The following is a 21656-nucleotide window of genomic DNA, read 5'->3' as shown; positions in this document are numbered from 1 at the left end:
TTTCAGAGGTCCGATATTGTTCTATATACAATCCTTGTTTTATTGATTGTGTGTAATAGTCTAATTTACTGAAATTGTGGATTTGGTGTTTTCATGAGCTGTAAGCCATAATCATCACAATTATGACAAATCACAGCTTGAACTATCTTGCTCTGCATGTAATGAGTATCTCATATATTAGTTTCACCTTTTAAGTTGCATTAGTGAAATAAATTAACTTTTGCACGATATTCTAATTTTTCGAGTATCACCTGTATGAGAAAAGGCACTTAGATTTTCTTTTTATGTACACTTTATGTAGTTATACCGGCATAATGCCTGCATCGATCTTTGTTTTTAGGCGGCGATGGGTTTTTATTGTAAAAGCGATCCTAGCAGCTAATTAGCCACTGGATAGCATCTACAGGTGGCTGAAGCCCCCCTCCCCCCTTTCTGCCCCCTTCCTGGGTGCTCCCATTCCAGCGGGGAGCCCAGGACTGCAGCCGGCTGACCATAGGGATGATTGAGGACCGGAAGAACGTCCCTGATCATCTCTATAGTCGGAGAACTCGGAAGCGATGAATATTTCATTACTTACAGTTTTGCAGGATGTAAACAACCAATTATTGGCTTCGGAAAGCATTGGAATGAACCGATCTTGGTTTGATCTGATGCTTTTAAAGGCAGAGGAGATCTTTTGGTTCCCAGATCTATCAGTAAAGAGTACCTGTCACTTCCCTTGCTATCACAAGGGATGTTGTTCATCCCTTGTGATAGCAATAAAGTTGATAAAAAAAATGTAAAGACATTGAAGGTATAGGTTTGCACCACACGTAAGGTATCATCGCTAATGTCAGATCGAGAGCAGTAATTCTAGAACCAAGCTACCTATGTAAACCTTTTAAAGCACTGCCTATGGATAATTTAATGTACCGTAGTTTGTCATGGTATCGGGCATGCTCAATTTTTAAGTGTGACATGTTTGATATCTATTTACTTGGTGTAACATTGTCTTCTATATTTTGCCAGAAAATTGTATAGTATAATGTGTTTGTGTGCACTAAAAAAATATGCACAAAACATACACCTGAAATTCTGTCCAAAAAAGCAGCTCAAACATCGGTACCGTATGCAGGAGGCCTAAGGGGTTAATGAGCTCTGTATAAAGAATAGCATGGGGTAAAGGATTACAGTGGTTATGATCTATACCACTTTACAACCAAAAGCTCTCCAGCTTTAGCAAAGTATATATTTACAATGATTATCTTCCCTATATTGCAACTGTATTTTCCACTTCATCCTTCCTGGTGAAATCCTGCGGTGATAGAAGATCCTGCCTGATGAAACAGGAAGTAGAAAGTAAAAAAGGTTTTCCTTTGAGCTGAATTTTATGCATTATAGTATTTTAAACAACTGTATACTAAAGGTAAAGGTAATAAACTGACAGCAGCCTTTTAAAGTGATTGTAAAGGATTTTTTGTAATTAAAAAAAACACGTCATACCTGCTCTGTGGGGTGGTTTTACACAGAGCAGCCCCGATCCTCCTCTTCTCAGGTCCCTCTCTGGGCCCCTCACCCTTTCCAAGTGCCCCCATAGCAAGCCACTTGACACAGAGAGCACGGCGCAGAACTTCCACTTCATTCTGCTGTAGTCAATGACAGGTCGACTTGGCCTTGTGTTTTGGATCATTGTCGTGTTGGAATGTCCAAGTACGTCCCATGTGCAGCTTCCTGGCTGATAAATGCAAATATTCCTCCAGTATTTTTTGATAACATACTGCATTCATCTTGCCATCAATTTTGACCAAATTTTCTATGCCTTTGTAGCTCACACATCCCCAAAACATCAGCGATCCACCTCCATACCTTTCATCATAGGCCTTGTTGACTCCTCTCCAAATGTAGCATTTATGGTTGTGGCCAAAAAGCTCAATTTTGGTCTCATCACTGCAAATGACTTTGTTTCAGAAGGTCTCTGTGCTGTTTGGTGTATTGTAAGCAGGATACTTTGTGGCATTTGCGTAGTAATGGCTTTCTTCTGACGACTTGGCAATGCAGCCCATCTTTCTTCAAGTGCCTCCTTATTGTGCATCTTGAAACAGCCACACCACATGTTTTCAGAGAGTCCTGTATTTCACCTGAAGTTATTTGTGGGGTTTTCTTTGCATCCTGAACAATTTTCCTGGCAGTTGTGGCTGAAACTTTAGTTGGTCTACCTGACCGTGGTTTGGTTTCAACAGAACCTCTCATATTCCACTTCTTGATTAGAGTATGAACACTGCTGATTGGCATTCTCAATTCCTTGGATATCTTTTTATATCCCTTTCCTGTTTTATAAAGTTCAACTACCTTTTCCCTGCAGATCCTTTGAAAATTCTTTTGCTTTCCCCATGACTCAGAATCCAGAAACGTCAGTGCAGCGCTGGATGAAAGACGCAAGGGTCTGTCAGGAGTCCAGAAACTCATTGACCTTTTATACACACACACACACACACTAATTGCAAGCAAACAGATCACAGGTGAGGATGGTTACCTTTTAATAGCCATTCAAACCCCTTTGTGTCAACTTGTGTGCATGTTATCAGGCCAAAATCACCAGAGTATGTAAACTTTTGATCAGGGTAATTTGGCTACTTTTTGTTGTGATTTAAAAAGAGTAAGTTGATTGATAATAAAAGGCTTCAGCCAAACACTAACCATGAGTGAAAAATGTTTTTGTGTTAGCATTCATATTCTCTGAAAAATTCTCTCTCTCTCTCCTAAATCTGTGTTAGTAAGCACTTATCCTTTGCTGAGATAAACCATCCACCTCCTAGGTGTGGCATATCGAGATGCTGATTAGACAGCATGATTATTGCACAGGTGTGCCTTAGGCCCCTTTCACACGGGACAGATCCGTGATGATCCGCCCCGTGAACATCCGCTTGCTCAGCGGGGATTGCTTCGCTGAGCCGGCGGATGACAGGGCGGTCCCTTCACACTGTACAGGGACTGCCCTGTCAGATCTCCGCTCTCCCCTATGGGGGATCAGATGAACACGGACTGTCTGTCCGTGTTCATCCGATCCGCTCTGCAGACGGACAGAAAAATAGGATTTTCCTCTGTCTGCAGAATCAGACGATAGCAGGAACGGATGATATCGGGTGTCAGCGGATGTTCATCCGCTGACACCCGCTATCCCATAGGGATGCATGTATGTCCGTATTTTATCCGAAAACGAATGGATGAAATACGGACATACTATCTGCATGTGTGAAAGGGGCCTAAGGCTGGCCACAATAAAAGGCTACTCTAAAATGTGCAGTTTTACTGTATTGGGGGAGTCCTAAAACCAGTCAGTATCTGGTGTGACCACCATTTGCCTCACACAGTGCAGCACATATCCTTTGCATATAGTTGATCAGGTTGTTGATTGTGGCCTGTGGAATTTTGGTCCATTCCTCTTAAATGGCTGTGCAAAATTGCTGGATATTGGCAGGAACTGGAACACACCGTCGTATACGCCGATCCAGAGCATCCCAAACATGCTCAATGGGTCCCCCATCAGCGTTTCTGGCTCCTCCTGCCTTCAGAGTGCCCAAATAGCAAGCTGCAAAGTATAGTATTAGAGGGCCCCTATAGCAAGGTTAAAAACCTTCTGCCTTTAGAATCACTTAAAGTGTTTGTAACCCTAAAAAAAAAAAAAAAAAAAAAAAAAAAAAAAGATCCTGTTCCTTCATAGCAGATTAAACAGCACAGTGCTTGTGCCAGCTAATCCGACCCTCTCTAAACTGTAAAAAAACCTGGCTGATCCTGCCACTTCCTATGTCCCCCTCTGACTAACATGGTCAGTTTGCATGGCTCCATCATCCGCAGCTCTCTTCTGTCCCCCTCACCCCCTCCCTCTCTGCCTGTCAGCAACATGTGTGTGTCTCTGTCTCCGCCCCCCCTCCTGCCACTAATATTAAAAAAATAAAAGAGTAGAAATTGTCACTGGTGGCCCCTCTAATTTAACTAGGCATAAGAGACTGTAAAAGTGTTTTATTAAAACAAAGCTTCTAAATAACCCTCTACAGCCATCTTCAGGCCGGTCACGTGACTCCCAGCCGGTCTCCTACTCCAATACAGGGCTTCTGCGGGAGGGGCTAAGCGGCCATGTGACCTCCCCAGCTGACATCAGAGGGAGATCTTGGCCCCTCCCGCAGAAGCCCTGTATTGGAGTAGGAGACCGACCGGGTGTAAAGTGACCAGCCTGAAGATAGCTGTACAGAGGTATTTAGAAGTTTAGTTTTAATAAAACACACACATTGTGTTATGCCCTAGTTATACTAGGGGGGCTGTCAGTGACATACAGTTTTTTTTTGGTAACAACCAGTTTAAAGTGATTCTAAAAGGTACAAAAACGTTTTGTTATTTTTAAATAACAAACAAGTTATACTTGCCTGCTCTGTGTAATGGTTTTACACAGAGCAGCCCCGATCCTCTTTTTGGGTCCCCTGCCTGCGCTGTCTGCTCCCCCCCCCCCCCTGCTATTGGGGACACTTCGGGGGGGACAGACAGCGCCGGCAGGGGACCCAAAAAGAGGATCGGGGCTGCTCTGTGCAAAACCATTACACAGAGCAGGCAAGTATAACATGTTTGTTGTTTAAAAAAAAAATAACAATCATGTTAGACTTGCCTGCTCTGTAGGCTTGCTCAGGAGTCGTGCTCCTGTGGATTGTCCATTCACACACACAGCGCGCCTTGACCCCCACTTCTCTCTCCTCATTGGCTTGCTGGCTGTGATTGACAGCAGCAGGATCCAATGGATCTTGCTGCTGTGAGATCCGAAAGAGACGCCGCTCTCAGGCACATTGTTGGATTGAGATGGGGCTCAGGTACAGTATCTCACAAAAGTGAGTATACCCCTCACATTTTTTGTAAATATTTTATTATATCTTTAATGTGACAACACTGAAGAAATTACACTTTGCTACAATGTAAAGTAGCGAGTGTACAGCTTGTATAACAGTGTAAATTTGCTGTCCCCTCAAAATAACTCAACACACAGCTATTAATGTCTGAACCCCTGGCAACAAAAGTAAGTACATTCCTAAGTAAAATGTCCACATTGGGCCCAATTAGCCATTTTCCCTCCCCGATGTCATGTGACTCGTTAGTGTTACAAGGTCTCAGGTGTGAATGGGGAGCGGGTGTGTTAAATTTGGTGTCATCGCTCTCACTCTGTGGAATTCCCTTCCACAGGCGGTGGTTTCAGCGGGGGGCATCAATCGTTTCAAAAAACTATTATGCTGCGTACACACGAGCGGACTTTACGGCAGACTTGGTCTGGCGTACCGGATTTCGTCGAACAATTTGATCGTGTGTGGGCTCCAGCGGACTTTGTTTTCTCAAAAGTTGGACGGACTTAGATTTGAAACATGTTTCAAATCTATCTGACGGACTCGAGTCCGGTCGAAAAGTCCGCTCGTCTGTATGCTAGTTCAACGGACAAAAAGCCACGCTAGGGCAGCTATTGGCTACTGGCTATGAACTTCCTTATTTAATTCCGGTCGTAGGTCATCACGTACAAATTCGTCGGACTTTGGTTGATTGTGTGTAGGCAAGTCCATTCATTCAGAAAGTCCGTCGTAAAGTCCGTCAAAAAGTCCGCCGGGCAAAGTCTGCCGTAAAGTCCGCTCGTGTGTACGCGGCATTAGATAAGCACCTGACTGACTGCAACATACAGGGATATACAATGTAATACTGACATATAATCACACACATAGGTTGGACTTGTGTCTTTTTTCAACCTCACCTACTATGTAACACTCTCTCATACTGGTCACTGGAAGTTTAACATGGCACCCCACGGCCTGATTATTATTATTAATATATATATATATATATATATATATATATATATATATATATATATATATATATATATATATATAATATTTTGTTTTAAGATATTATTAGTCTTTTTTTGTTTATACATTTAAAAAACAGTGGTGATCAAATACCACCAAAAGAAAGCTCTATTTGTGTGTAAAAAATGATTTATATTTTGTTTGGGTACAGCATTGCATGACCGCGCAGTGCTGCATAACAAAAAATGGCATGGTCATGATGGGGGTAAATCTTTTGGAGCTGAAGTGGTTAAATCACTTCCTTCTCCTGTCCAGGACCACATTTCCCACAAGGCATTGTTCCTCACACAATTACATTCACAAGGTCTCAGGGACTTGCTGACATGTATGGACAGTGTACTGAGTTGAACGTGTGCTGCACTGTGTATACTGACATGTATGGACAGTGTACTGAGCTGTATGTGTGGTGCACTGTGTATACTGACATGTATGGACAGAGTACTGAGCTGTATGTGTGGTGCACTGTGTATACTGACACGTATGGACAGTGTACTAAGCTGAACGTGTGCTGCACTGTGTATACTGACATGTATGGACAGTGTACTGAGCTGTATGTGTGGTGCACTGTGTATACTGACATGTATGGACAGAGTACTGAGCTGTATGTGTGGTGCACTGTGTATACTGACATGTATGGACAGTGTACAGAGCTGTATGTGTGGTGCACTGTGTATACTGACATGTATGGACAGTGTACTGAGCTGTACGTGTGCTGCACTGTGTATACTGACACGTATGGACAGTGTACTAAGCTGAACGTGTGCTGCACTGTGTATACTGACATGTATGGACAGTGTACTGAGCTGTATGTGTGGTGCACTGTGTATACTGACATGTATGGACAGTGTACTGAGCTGTACGTGTGCTGCACTGTGTATACTGACACGTATGGACAGTGTACTAAGCTGAACGTGTGCTGCACTGTGTATACTGACATGTATGGACAGAGTACTGAGCTGTATGTGTGCTGCACTGTGTATACTGACATGTATGGACAGTGTACTGAGCTGAACGTGTGCTGCACTGTGCATACTGACATGTATGGACAGTGTACTGAGCTGTATGTGTGGTGCACTGTGTATACTGACATTTATGGACAGTGTACTGAGCTGTATGTGTGGTGCACTGTGTATACTGACATGTATTGACAGTGTACTGAGCTGAACGTGTGGTGCACTGTATTTTCTGATATGTAAACAAATAATGCATTCTGTATGCAGGCCAACTAATCGATTATGAAAATAGTTGATAACTATTTTCATAATCGATTATGTCAATTAGTTGTTTCGGCCCAAATTGTTTCTAATTTTTAGGGACTCTTTGTGACTGGAATAATATCACTGGATTGGCGTAGGGCCTCTATTTAAAAAGGATAAAAGTTTTTACCAAGTAATTTATAGACCTGTTAGTTTAACTTCTATAGTCGGGAAGATACTGGAGAGTTTAATAAAAGAACACATAGATGAGTTTTTGCTGGAAAAAAATAGCATGGATTCATGAAAGACAGCAGTCAGTCAAACTGATATCTTTTTTGAGGAGATATATAAAACCTTGGACACAGGGTTGGCTGTGGACATGATATACTTGGATTTTGCAAAAGTGTTTGACACAGTTCACCATACACGGCTAATGTGTAAGGTTAAAGTCTACAGGCTTGGAAAGATCAATTTGTAAACGATTCTTCCTCTGAATGGTCTAAGGTTATCAGTGGTGTACCCCAAGATTGAATTTCCCCAGCTATGACACAGACAGCAATAAAAAACCTCCCAGGGGTCATAACTCTATCCTACACTAATTGAAACTAAAAGAGTTTTGCTTGGACACATACTTTAAAGTCTATACTGCGCACACATGCCATTGTGTTTTGTGTTTTAACGGAGGGCGCCAGTAGTGGAACCCAGAAGAGGAGGATTGGGGCCACACTGTGCAAAACCACTGCACAGAAGCAGGGTAAGTATAGCATGTTTTTTTTTTTTTTATTTTATTTTAGGGGAGAAAAAAAGGTTTTTCAACTCTCAGTAATTCTGAAGTGCATTAACTTGTAACAAGTAAATCTGCAAAATTAAAGCAGCAATAAACCCAAAAAGAAAAATGTGATATACTGCAGTTTATAAATGTGGTGGTTGCATTTGTTTTTCCCCTGGTGATCCAGCCAGTAACACTTCCTGTAACATTGGATGGAGGATCAACAAAGTCACCTTTTGGACAGCAGCATTGTCAATCTGTGGGGAGGCTTGTGTTATGCTGGCTATAATATATTTTCAAATGAACATTCATATGGCAATTTGTTCAAAAATTCACAGTGCGTTCGACTTGATGCATGTTTAAAAGTACTTTCATTGCATTTAACATTTGACTTTGGAATGAATAGACTGTACCAAATGAATCACACATATGCACTGTTGGGAAATTTTTCTCAAGCAAATTAATTTCTGTCCTGTTCCTTAAAATTTTCTTGTCACTGCAGTCAAAAGCAAATATCAATTTGACCCCACTAATGATTTAATGATTAGCAAGTTGAATGAAGTTTCTAAAAATGAAAAGATGTGAACAAAATTCTACTGGTGTATAGCCAGCTTAAGATGCACTAGCAGATTTAGATGGACACGACTAACAAATTACAGCTAAACTCCATCTAACACTTTTATAGCAGCAACAGGTTTTTTTTTTTTTGGGTAAAGGTTTTACATAAATGCTCACCATTGTAAACACGCCCATCAGTGTTAACCACTTAAAGCGGAGTTCCACCCAAAAGTGAAGGCCAAGGAACACACCAGACAGCTTAGGGATAAAGTTGTGGAGAAGATTAAAGCAGGGTTAGGTTATAAAAAATATCCCAAGCTCTGAACAGCTCACGAAGCACTGTTCAATCCATCTTCCGAAAATGGAAAGAGTATGACACAACTGCAAACCTACCAAGACATGGCCATCCACCTAAACTGACAGGCCAGGCAAGGAGAGCATTAATCATAGAAGCAGGCAAGAGGCCCATGGTAACTCTGGAGGAGCTGCAGAGATCTACAGATCAGGTGGGAGAATCTGTCCACAGGAAAACTATTAGCCGTGCACGCCACAATTCTGGCATTTATGGAAGAGTTGCAAAGCCATTGTTGAAAGAAAGCCATAAGAAGTCTCATTTGCAGTTTGCGTGAAGCCATGTGGGGACACAGCAAACAGGTGAAAGAAGGTACTCTGGTCATCGTGTTGTGGGAATGCTTTTCTTTAGCAGGGACAGGGAAGATGGTCAGAGTTGATGGGAAGATGGCTGGAGCCAAATACAGGGCAATCTTAGAAGAAAACCTGTTAGTCTGCAAAAGACGAGACTGGGATGGAGGTTCACCTTCCAGCAGGACAACAACTCTAAACATACCGCCAGAGCTACAATGGAATGGTTTAGATCAAAACATATTCATGTGTTAGAATGGCCTAGTCAAAGTCCAGACCTAGATCCAATTGAGAATCTGTGGCAAGACTTGCAAATTGCTATTCACCGATGCTCTCCATCCAATCTGACAGAGCTTGAGCTATTTTGCAAAGAAGATTGGGCGAAAATGTCACTCTCTAGATGTGCAAAGCTGGTAGATGTTGTAATATGTTGTAATGTTCACCGATTTATGTGGGACATTGTTGTGTGTATGTACACATGCAGTCAATGTTGACCAGGCTAGAATGACAATGACAGAATGGTTGTTTTGTCCAACTGAATTTTAACAGCTGAAGACTCTTTGATGTGTTAATCTTATGCAAGTCTAATTGAACATTTCAAAGGGTACATTGTTTAAAGGACCATAGAAGAAGTATTTATTGATGGTAATTAGACTTGAGGGGGTAACAATAAGATCAAAGAGTATTATGGGTTGACCTAGCAGAAACTCCCTCCTAGTGGACTAGTATTTCATGGAGGACATTCAAGCTGGCATTTAGTGTTTTTGGAGGTTAGGCTTGTCTGTGTATGGCTGGGAACACTCAGACCTAAAACATGGGGTTCTGAATTATATCTACTCTGTCGGATTTCTTTGTCATCTGTGGACTTTGGACTTTGTTCTGTGTTGGAAGTCAATAAAGTGCATCTCTCTGGAAGAATTGGGTTGCTGCGGAAGAGTACTTATATCATCATTATATAATAACCCAATATACATTAATATACTAGATCACTACAGTAGAGACCTCCCCAAAAAGGCTTTCAGCTGTAATTGCAGGGAAAGGTGGTTCTACTAAGAGGGGGCTAAATACAAATGCACGTCACACCTTTCACATATTGATTTATAAAAAATGTTTATCATTTTCCTTCCACTTCACAATTATGTGCCACTTTGTGTTGGTCTATCACATAAAATACATTAATGTTTTTGGTTGTAACTTGACAAAATGTGGAAAATTACCCTGACCCTACTAGCGCAATCACACAACACCCACTGGAGAAATAGACTCATGAATAGAGAGGAAAGTAGTAAGGTGAGACACAATCAATCATGTGCATCCATAATTTTTAGCCAAAATGGATTTAAATTCCAATCGTTTCTATGGGAGGAATTGTGTATCCAGGTCTACAATAACAGGTGAGTGGTAATATACAGTGGGGATGGAAAGTATTCAGACCCCCTTAAAGTTTTCACTCTTTCTTATATTGCAGCCATTTGCTAAAATCATTTAAGTTCATTTTTTTCCTCATTAATGTACACACAGCACCCCATATTGACAGAAAAACACAGAATTGTTGACATTTTTGCAGATTTATTAAAAAACAAAAACTGAAATATCACATGGTCCTAAGTATTCAGACCCTTTGCTCAGTATTTAGTAGAAGCACCCTTTTGATCGAATACAGCCATGAGTCTTTTTGGGAAAGATGCAACAAGTTTTTCACACCTGGATTTGGGGATCCTCTGCCATTCCTCCTTGCAGATCCTCTCCAGTTCTGTCAGGTTGGATGGTAAACGTTGGTGGACAGCCATTTTTAGGTCTCTCCAGAGATGCTAAATTGGGTTTAAGTCAGGGCTCTGGCTGGGCCATTCAAGAACAGTCACGGAGTTGTTGTGAAGCCACTCCGTTATTTTAATTGTGTGCTTAGGGTCATTGTCTTGTTGGAAGGTAAACCTTCGGCCCAGTATGAGGTCCTGAGCACTCTGGAGAATGTTTTCATCCAGGATATCCCTGTACTTGGCCGCATTCATCTTTCCCTCGATTGCAACCAGTCGTCCTGTCCCTGCAGCTGAAAAACACCCCCACAGCATGATGCTGCCACTACCATGCTTCACTGTTGGGACTGTATTGGACAGGTAATGAGCAGTGCCTGGTTTTCTCCACACATACCACTTAGAATTAAGGCCAACAAGTTCTTTCTTGGTCTCATCAGACCAAAGAATCTTATTTCTCACCATCTTGGAGTACTTCAGGTGTTTTTTTTTAGCAAACTCCATGCGGGCTGTCATGTGTCTTGCACTGAGGAGAGGCTTCTGTCAGGCCACTCTGCCATAAAGCCCCGACTGGTGGAGGGCTGCAGTGATGTTTGACTTTCTACAACTTTCTCCCATCTCCCGACTGCATCTCTGGAGCTCAGCCACAGTGATCTTTGCGTTCTTCTTTACCTCTCTCACCAAGGCTCTTATCCCCCGATACCTCAGTTTGGCCAGACGGCCAGCTCTCGGAAGGGTTCTGGTCATCCCAAACTTCTTCTATTTAAGGATTATGGAGGCCACTGTGCTCTTAGGAACCTTAAGTGCAGCAGAATTTTTTTGTAACCTTGGCCAGATCTGTGCCTTGCCACAATTCTGTCTCTGAGCTCTTCAGGCAGTTCCTTTGACCTCATGATTCTCATTTGCTCTGACATGCACTGTGTGCTGTAAGGTCTTATATAGACAGGTGTATGGCTTTCCTAATCAAGTCCAATCAGTATAATCAAACACAACTGGACTCAAATGAAGGTGTAGAACCATCTCAAGGATGATCAGAAGAAATGGACAGCACCTGAGTTAAATATGAGTGTCACAGCAAAGGGTCTAAATACTTAGGACCATGTGATATTTCAGTTTTTCTTTTTTAATAAATCTGCAAAAATGTCAACAATTATGTGTTTTTCTGTCAATATGGGGTGTGTACATTAATGAGGAAAAAAATTAACTTAAATGATTTTAGCAAATGGCTGCAATATAACAAAGAGTGAAAAATTTAAGGGGGTCTGAATACTTTCCGTCCCCACTGTAGGCCCCTAGCAAGCACAACAGTTGATTTAACAAATGGAATGAAATCACTAGAACCCAAATCAAGCTCTATTTTCAACAGAGAATTTTAGGATTTTGAGTTTTAAATAAATTTAGATGCTGCACATCTTCCCAAATGAGGTCAACGAGGAAGTAAATTTCTGCTCACTAGGTACATACACTGATCAGCCATAACATTATGACCACTGACAGGTAATTTGTATAACATTGATTGTCTTGTGACAATGGCATCTGAAAGTGGGTGGGATATATTAGGCAGCAAGTGAACATATTGTCCCGGAAGTTGATAAAGCAGAAAAAAATGGGCTACAAGGATACAAGATTTTATTTGTAACCTCCTAGTTAGCAAACCACAAATCCTGACTTGTTGCAAGGATGTGAAACTGTCCTCAAATTCGTGATATTGCCAGGATAATAAGAGCCATGCACCAGCTTACATGCCATGCCTAAGAGAGCGCAATCAAAACATTTATCTCCAAAAAAACCCAGAAATGGAACTATTAAGTTGTCATACTAATCCCATATCATTTTCTTTGATGCTGAGGATTTTGGTGGGCCTTAAGGGCCGTGCATTGGCTTCCTATGGTTTCTGTAGGAGCCCTGTATTGGTGTGCATGGCACTGCCAGAGGAATACCGGGCTTCCATTAGGACTGCCCGCCCATCGCCCGTTATTAATCTCGCCACCTGGCCCAGGAGGTGTGTGCGAAATGCAGGGCTGGTCAGGGCAGGGCTGCTGTTAGAAATCATTGGGCCCAGTGCAGCCTACCGAAAAGCTTCCATGAAAAATATCAAAATGATATTTTCACTGAAAATACACTAAAATCATTATTAGTTTGTGGACACAAACACAACAACTTATAAAATTCCTGCTAAATCTAAAATTGGTTATTGATTTGATAAATAAACTTCTGTGTATAAATGAGGTCTTGGGGCTTTTGCTGTGTGCACACAGCCTATGTTACACTATGGGGTTACAGAAGTTGTACAAACCTAGCCACTGGTCCTAATTTGACAGGCATGTGACAGTGTGTATTCAGGGCCAGTCACTCACAACTGCACACTTATCAAATTAGGACCTGTGGCTGTGTTCATACAACTGCTGCGTCGTCAGAGTGTAGGGCAGCTCCAGCTGCACAAACTGCTCATTCACACTGTATAGGCCAGAGCCCTTAATTTATTTCATTAATTTTTTACAACTTTCCAAAATTATTTTTTACTATTATTATTTTTTTTTTTTTTTTTTACATGATTTTCTTCAATTCATTATTTTTTTAACCACTTACCGACCGGCCACTGTATATATACGTCATTACTTTGAAGATGGATATCTCGGTAACGGCAGCAGCTGCTGCTACAACCGAGGTATCCATCTTTAGGGGCGGCGGTTCTGTGTACGATAATGGTGGTCTCTGCGGCGGGTTCGCCGCGAGATCACCGTTATCAGTGGCGGGTGAGGTGCCACCCCCCCTCCCGCCGCTCTCCCGCGCCCTCTGACGATTACCAGAGCCGTTGGTATCGGCGAAGGCGATCGGGTCCTTTCACTTCATAGGTATGGAGACGAGTGAGGCTAAGATGGCCCCCACCTGTCTCCATACCATAGGAGGACGGAAGCGACGTCATGACGTCAGCTCCGCCCATTTGTCTTAAAGGCACGTTTTTTTTTTTTTGTCATTTTTTCAAAAGACTTTTTGCAAAAAAGTCCAAATATGAGATCTGAGGACTTTTTGACCCCAGATCTCATATTTAAGAGCCTGTCATGCTGTCATGCTTTTTTCTATTACAAGGGATGTTTACATTCCTTGTAATAGGAATAAAAATGATCCAAATTTTTTTTTTTTTTAAACAGTGAAAGAACAAATAAAATAAAGTAAAATAAATAAGGAAAAAAAAAAAAATTTAAAGCGCCCTGTCCCGACGAGCTCGCGCGCAGAAGCGAACGCATACGTGAGTAGCGCCCGCATATGAAAACGGTGGTCAAACCACACATGTGAGGTGTCGCCGCGACCGGCAGAGCAAAAGCAATAATTCTAGCTCTAGATCTCCTCTGTAATGTAAACATGCAACCTGTAGAATTTTTTAAACGTCGCCTATGGAGATTTTTAAGGGTAAAAGTTTGACGCCATTCTACGAGTGGGCGCAATTTTGAAGCGTGACATGTTGGGTATCAATTTACTTGGTGTAACATTATATTTCACAATATAAAAAAAAATTGGGCTAACTTTACTGTTATCTAATTTTTTTATTCAAAAAAAGTGAATTTTTTCCAAAAAAAGTGCGCTTATAAGACCGCTGCGCAAATATGGTGCAAAAAAAAAGTATTGCATTGACCACCATTTTATTCTCTATGGTGTTAGAAAAAAACAATATATAATGTTTGGGGGTTCTAAGTAATTTTCTAGCAAAAAAAAACCTGTTTTAAACATGTAAACACCTAAAATCCAAAATGAGGCTGGTCATTAAGTGGTTAAATTGTTTAAACCCTGCTGTTTGGGGGCTTGGGTGAAACATCAGGATGAAATATCAGGGGTCTAAACAGACTCCTGACATCTCACCTTTGAGACAGAGAAAGGAATGGAGGACACAGATTCTTTTCTCTGCAGTCTCTGCTGCACTGCAGATGAATGAGCAGGAGACAGAGGTGCCTGTTCATTCATAAACTGCAGCATAGTAAATACAGAAAGGAAGGAAGGGACCAGTAAATGACATTTACTGGCCCCTTCACCCATGCTCCATCCTGAACATACCCCTGTATACCCGCAGGACAGGAAAGCCAGCCACACTGTGGGGGAGGGGGGTACATGGCCACACAGCAGCCTGCAGAGGGGGATCCGATATGGGCAGGATAGGAAGGGGGGAACAGAACTATGCCCTGTGTGTCTCTCCCTCCAGCAGCTGAAAGCCAGCAGGAGGAGAAACAGGCTTTCACCTGTTGCGCAGAGCTGCTCAGAGCATTGTTCCTGTATTTGCCGCAGTACTGATCATCCTCCCTATCCTGCCCACATCCAATTCCCCCTGCTGCCCAGACCCCTCTCTGTGCACAGACCCATACAGTGCAGGGTTCAACAGCGCATAATGCAGAGTGCAGGGTTTAGGAGCGTGTAATACACTGGAGAGCGTTGCATACAGAATGCAGGGTTTAGGAGGGTGTTAGTCACAGAGTGCAGTCAGGAGTGCACTGCATCCAGAGTGCCGGGTTTAGGGGTTTTCTACGTCCAGAGTTCAGGGGTTTGCTATGCAGAGAGGACACTTCTGCCCACACATCCAAAGCTCACTCATCTTCTAAACCCTTCTCTAAGAGACAATAGCTAAACTCTGCATGCAGCTGCTTCAGCTCTGACTCCTGCTCCCCCACTGCCCTAAGCTTTGCACAACCCCCCAATCTGCTCACCTCTCAGGAGCAGCTGGTCTTTGTCCCACAGTCCATTTGTGGCTCCGCTTCTCTACCACTGGACAGTAGCAGCAGTGAGATCATCAAGCGAGGGCATTGGCATCTGAGCACCAGGCTGTTTCTCAGCCAGCATGGGATACTCTCTCTGAAGCCCATAAACACACTGTGCCACGGCAACTGTCCCTCTGTCTCTGCCCTGAGTGCAGTGCAGGGAGGTTCTGAAGGAGCTGCCAGGAGAAGTGTGCCGTCACTTGTAGTACAGAAGCTAGGCTTCTGTGTATGCAAGTGACATTAAATAGCAGTGACTGTGAACAGGGTTATTGCCATAGGTGGCAGAACACCGATCTGCCATGTTCCAGCTTAAAAAAAATCCGTGGCTGGGCCTAAATTAAGGTAGGGGTCTAGAGCTGCAGCTCCAATAGCCCCTACGTTAATCCAGCCCTGTTTCCAGCAGGTACAGCAGCCCATGCAAATGAACGTACTGCTATGCCCACGAAAAAGCGGCCATGGGAAAACCGCAATAGTGTGAACCTAGACTAAAGCTGGGTACACGGATTGAAATTCAGCCTGTTCAGCAGGAATTGGTGAACCTTTGATCTATTTGTAGCATCTATGTTCAACAGAAACTCTGTTGAACAGCCCTGCTGAAAACCAGCATTTGACCAATTGATCAGTGTATTTTGACAGCATGTCAAAATACACTGCTTGTATAGAAACATACATAGCAGTAACTTTGGTCAAGAGTAAATGCCAGGTAAAGGTACAGTCTGTAATCTCTACTACATTAAGGATTTTTAAGGTAAATGCAGTGCTAAGATGTGACGTAATAGAAGCCCTTAGTCAAAATGTAAGTTGCTTTAAATATTCTTTTGTATGACTCCTAAAGAGCCCCAGGGACTCTCCACGCTCTCGCTTGTTATAGGCTCAGCAGAATGCTATACATATATTCTCTTCAGAAGTGGATTGTTTTTTCTTTTCCTCCCACCACATGAAAGTTTACTGAAGACTTTTCTCTTATGTATTAAAAACTTCCGTCTGGAGGGTCTTAGAATACAGCAGGAAGTATTTTGCATACATCTTGCATTAGTATTCGTATACAATTGTTTTATGAAACTTTCTGGTGACACTTAGCAGAAGTTCATTTGCATCAGGGCTTATCATACTGGTTTACCATTTTCTGTACAGCAGTAGACCAACCATAGCACCTCTGTACATTGTTCATTAAAAGCGAAGTATGGGTTTTGGCTTTTTTACCCCCATTGTACTTGCCTAGGTGGATGCAGCATTGGTCTGATGCTGCATCTGTCCCCCGGCGTCTCTGCACTGAGAACCGAGCCATTGAACATCACCGATGGCTCGGATCTCTCAGCTCCCCACACAGAGAGATGCTGCCTGTCAGTCAGCAGCTCCTCCTGCTCTGCTCCTCCATGCTCACTGGAGCGCTGAGCTGTGCAGGGGTGGGGAACGACAGTCTCAGCCTCTCAGCGGTTCACTGAGAGGCTGAGATGGCTATCCGTCCAGGCACCTGGCAGATCCAGACTCCTAGAGTCAGGATGACGCTGGGCATGGACTGATCTGTGTGACGTCAGCAGAGAGTAGACTTCAGACCGCTCTCTGCTGAAAAAGGGTCACAGGAGTGCAAAACGAATTGCACTCCTGTGACCCATAGGAGAAGCTCAGCCAAACGAGCTTAGGCTGGACTTCTCCTTTTAAAGGAAAAGTACAGTGGTTTTGTACACATATTCTCTTGTTACAAATTATGGTCGTGATGAAAAATTTTTCTTCATTTTGTTTTTAAAATATAGCCCTCCTTCAGAGGTTTTATGTCAAATGGGTAGTAGTAGTAGTTTAAATTATAAAAAACAGACATTGCATATAACTGATAAGTAAGTGATCAGTTGTTTCCCAGAGAGGGCAGCGCAGACATGCACCAGATGGAACCACGAGGACCGTGAGGAAATGAGCCCAAGACTGCACATACAGGGACCCCAGGTAACGGAGCAAAGGCTCCCACCATGTAATGCTAAACAGCCAGTTAGTAATCGGTCATTGGAGAGTTTATTATGATGCTCATCTTAGTCCCCACAGTCAGCTCCAGTGCAACCTACTCCCAGTTGTGGGAGCCTTTGCTCCGTTACCTGGGGTCCCTGTATGTGCAGTCTTGGGCTCATTTCCTCATGATCCTCGTGGTTCCATCTGGTGCATGCCATGCGCTACCCTCTCTGGGAAACAACTGATCACCTACTCATCAGTTATATGCAATATCTGTTTGTTATAATTTGAACTACTACTACCCATTTGACATAAAACCTCTGACGAAGGACTATAATTAGTATGAAACGTGTAAGGTGTTTACACCAGTATGTACGACAGCTAGCCTACCAGTATCCATGGGCAGTAGTATGTGCCAGACATACAGAATGCATTATTTTGGGTATTATGTATCATGATTTTCTATACTATATGATGTTAATTGCTAATTTGTACTATTTTACCATGTTGTTATAATAAAATATATTTTTTTTTCACCAACATTTTGGTCTGCCTATCAAAAAATCCATGAGGGGTTTTACCGTGCTTTACGCACAAGGTTTTTTTAGTTCATGTTTTCATTTGGATTTGACAGACTAATTCCTGCCAGAAGCTGCTTCTGTAGTACTCTTTAGATAACCCTAATGCCCTGTACACACGGTCGGACATTGATCGGACATTCCGACAACAAAATCCATGGATGTCGGCTCAAATTTGTCTTGCGTACACACGGTCACACAAAGTTGTCGGAAAATCCGATCGTTCTGAACGCTGTGGCCTAAAACACGTACGTCGGGACTATAAACGGGGCAGTAGTCAATAGCTTTCGTCTCTTAATTTATTCTGAGCATGCGTGGCACTTTGTGCGTCGGATTTGTGTACACATGATCGGAATTTCTGACAACGGATTTTGTTGGAAAATTTTATAGCAGGCTCTCAACCTTTGTGTGTCGGAAATTCCGATGGAAAATGTGTGATGGAGCCCACACATGGTCGGAATTTCCGAAAACATGGTCCCATCACACATTTTCCGTCGGAAAATCCGACCATGTGTACAGGGCATAAGGCTACTTTCACACTGGGGCGGGTGGCCACTTTTAGCGGCGCTATTAAAACCACCCCACTAGCGTCCGAAAAAGGGTTAAAACCGCCCGCGAAGCAGCGGTGCTGCCCCATTGTTTTCAGTGGGTAGGGACGCTTTAGGAGCGGTGTTTACAAAGCTCCTACAGCGCTGCAAAGATGTGGCTTGCAGGACTTTTTTGACCGTCCTGCAAGCGCACTTCTCCAGTGTGAAAGCCCACGGGCTTTCACAGTGGAGACACAGGAGAGGCTCTTTACAGGCACTATTTTTAGCGCTGTAGTGCCTTAAAGCGCCTCAGTGTGAAAGTAGCCTTAGTACTCTGGGAATCCTTTGTCACATAATTTAGGCTTTTCACCAGGGCTGGCCTAACATGCCTTGCTCCACGCCATGTCTCCGTGTGGAAGTGGCCATCTCAGTAGAGAAGCAGAGCTTTGCTTCATCGTATTGGACTTGTCTTTTGTCTAAAACAGGTTTTACTTCTGAATGATTATACAGGTTATTTTTATGCAGCTGCTATTGGTATTTGTAACTTGAAGATAATAATGGCTGAGAATTAATCTGTGACATGTGGCACCTTCATCTACCTTTGTAACGAATGTGGAATTTTGGGACATCTAGGAAATTGTGGCAGGTGTTGCAACACAAGTGTAAACTCAGATTTTGGTGGAGTCGATGTGAACAGTTGGTGTGCTAATCTGTTCTACACCCCATAATGAATAAGTACATGTACACACGGAAAAACAAATCTGCGTACTTGCGTGTTAGATAGAAAAGTATCTTGTCAGATCTCGTATGTACTGCCGAGCAGTGTTGAGCAATGCTGTTCCTGTTCTTGGGAAGGGCTTCCATGTTCAATATGATCAGCAGTAAAACAAATAGTTAGTCAGAAAAATTTCCCCTGAGATAGTTATGAGTATGAATGTGAAACATCTCCCCTGTTTCCTAACTTTGCAAACAACTGTGTGTTGCTTCACTGTACTTCATATAATTGATTTGTACGCAGCCAAGCTTGAGTTTGTGAGGGACTGAAAATGAATCTGTATTCATACAGATTTTTACTATTAGCTTATTGGTTTGTCAGTTGACTGGTAAAAATGTATTGTGTTGCAGTCTGATTAATAGTAAAAGCTGAATTTCTTGATAAGGATCCATTGGTTTGCTTTTATATATATTAGCCTGAACAGTAAGAATTGCATTTGGAATGTAAAATTGATTGCTGTGGATGGGCGTTATGTTTACATAGGTCATCCTCAGTGAGGAGGTTTTAGCAGTGTGGGTGGTAGACTGAGTTAATTGCAGTCTCACACGTCTGCACAGCGCACAGCCTTATGTGTGGACTTGGATGTTTTGTTTCCTGCTTTGTAAAAGTGGGTGTTGCTGTGGCAGTCACATGACTGTGATGTCACTTCTCACAAAGCTGGTATTTTAGGGACTTTCCTCTGCTGCTCCAACTTTCCTGGGGCTCTTCCCCTCCCTTTATTTTTGTCCTTTGCCTGCACAAAGCGCTGTCTGCCCTTTGTACTCCTTCATATTGCAGTTTTCCCCTGGTATTTTCACAGAAATCACTCAGGCTAGTTTCCTGTAAGAAAGGTTTACCAGCTCTGCCTGTCATATTGTTACATGGGCACACTATAAGCACAAGAAGTGTGACAGGCTCTGTGAGACCAGATTTCCTAAATGACCAGCCTTTGAATCCTCCTCCTTTTCTTTACCCAGGACCCCTTCTCTGATTATCCTGCAAGGCTGGAAGTGGAAAATGAACAACGGACTTAAAGTGGAACCATTCGATCACGTAAGTACCTTGGCAATCCTCTTTATCTGATTTGAGACATGTAAAGATTTGGCTATTTACACTGTTATACTGTTAGACATATAAAACAGTCTATTAACTCCTAGTGCAGGGTCATGTTTTATTTACATTTCCATGCAAGAACGATACATTGATGCATCCTGACTGTTTTGTTTTTCCATCTATTGCCAGATTAGATTCATTTTGACAGTGAGATTGACATTCACAGTGCATACACAAAGTATTTGTCTGTTCTAAATGCAGATTATGTCCCTGCTCTGCTTGATGTCATTAGAATTCAGTTTTACAGAGTAGGGGCCATTCCCAGACACTTTGACATCAGCGTGTATTGTATATTTGCAGGAGGGTGAGTATAAACACCTTACCCTATGGTAGAGTAACAACCCATCTAAATCCATTCTGTATTCTGTATCTTACTTCAACTGAGTTAATTCTGAATTGCTGCTGTGAGTCACTGCAATTAGCAATGAGGATTAAGAACTATTTATTAAATAAGTACAGTTCTGTTTTTATTATTCAAAGCGGTACATGCAATAAAACTGTTTGCAGGGTCTATGTAAAATGGGTTTAAACTTCTAATATTATTATAATACAGGATTTATATAATGCCAACAGTTTGCGCAGCACTTTCTAACGAGCATAAGTTTACATACCCTGGCAGCATTTCTGATTTCTTGGACATTTTTTAGAGAATATGAATTATAACACAAAGACATTTCTTTCACTCATGGTTAGTGTTTGGCCGAAGCCATTTATTATCAATCAACTGTGTTTACTCTTTTTAAATCATAATGACAACATAAACTAGCCAAATGACCCTGATCAAAAGTTTACATACCCCAGTTCTTAATACCATGTATTGCCCCCTTTAACATCAATGACAGCTTCAAGTCTTTTTGTGGTATTTGTAGATGAGGCTCTTTATCTTCTCGGATGGTAAAGCTGCCCATTCCTCTTGGCAAAAAGCCTCCAGTTCCTGTAAATTCTTAGGCTGTCTTGCATGAGCTGCACGTTTGAGATCTCCCCAGAGTGGCTCAATGATATTGAGGTCAGGAGACTGAGATGGCCACTCCAGAACCTTCACTTTATTCTGCTGTAGCCAATGACAGGTTGACTTGGCCTTGTGTTTTGGATCATTGTCATGTTGGAATGTCCAAGTACGTCCCATATGCAGCTTCCTGGCTGATGAATGCAAATGTTCCTCCAGTATTTTTTGATAACATACTTCATTCATTTTGCCATCAATTTTGACCA

The 21656-nt window shown here is 42.3% G+C and overlaps 1 protein-coding gene across 3 annotated transcripts in view; it reads left to right on the top strand.

Annotated features, from left to right (window-relative positions):
• NFKB2 (nuclear factor kappa B subunit 2) overlaps positions 1-21656 on the top strand; it is a 76629-nt gene that overhangs the window by 14703 nt on the left and 40270 nt on the right. The window contains exons 1-2 of one of the 3 annotated variants that reach the window (XM_073596614.1): positions 20003-20173; positions 20309-20384. In XM_073596614.1, coding sequence (XP_073452715.1) covers positions 20349-20384 — 36 coding nt within the window. In that variant the 5' untranslated portion in view covers positions 20003-20173; positions 20309-20348. Of the gene's footprint in view, positions 1-20002; positions 20385-21656 lie in introns of those variants that run through there. The other 2 variants (XM_073596612.1, XM_073596613.1) reach the window with 2 other exon arrangements.

The sequence above is a fragment of the Aquarana catesbeiana genome, linkage group LG08 (genome assembly GCF_042186555.1).
Source record: "Aquarana catesbeiana isolate 2022-GZ linkage group LG08, ASM4218655v1, whole genome shotgun sequence".
Taxonomy (NCBI): Eukaryota; Metazoa; Chordata; class Amphibia; order Anura; family Ranidae; genus Aquarana; species Aquarana catesbeiana.
The sequence above is the reverse complement of the archived record's forward strand: the minus strand, read 5'-3'. Positions and strand labels throughout refer to the sequence as shown.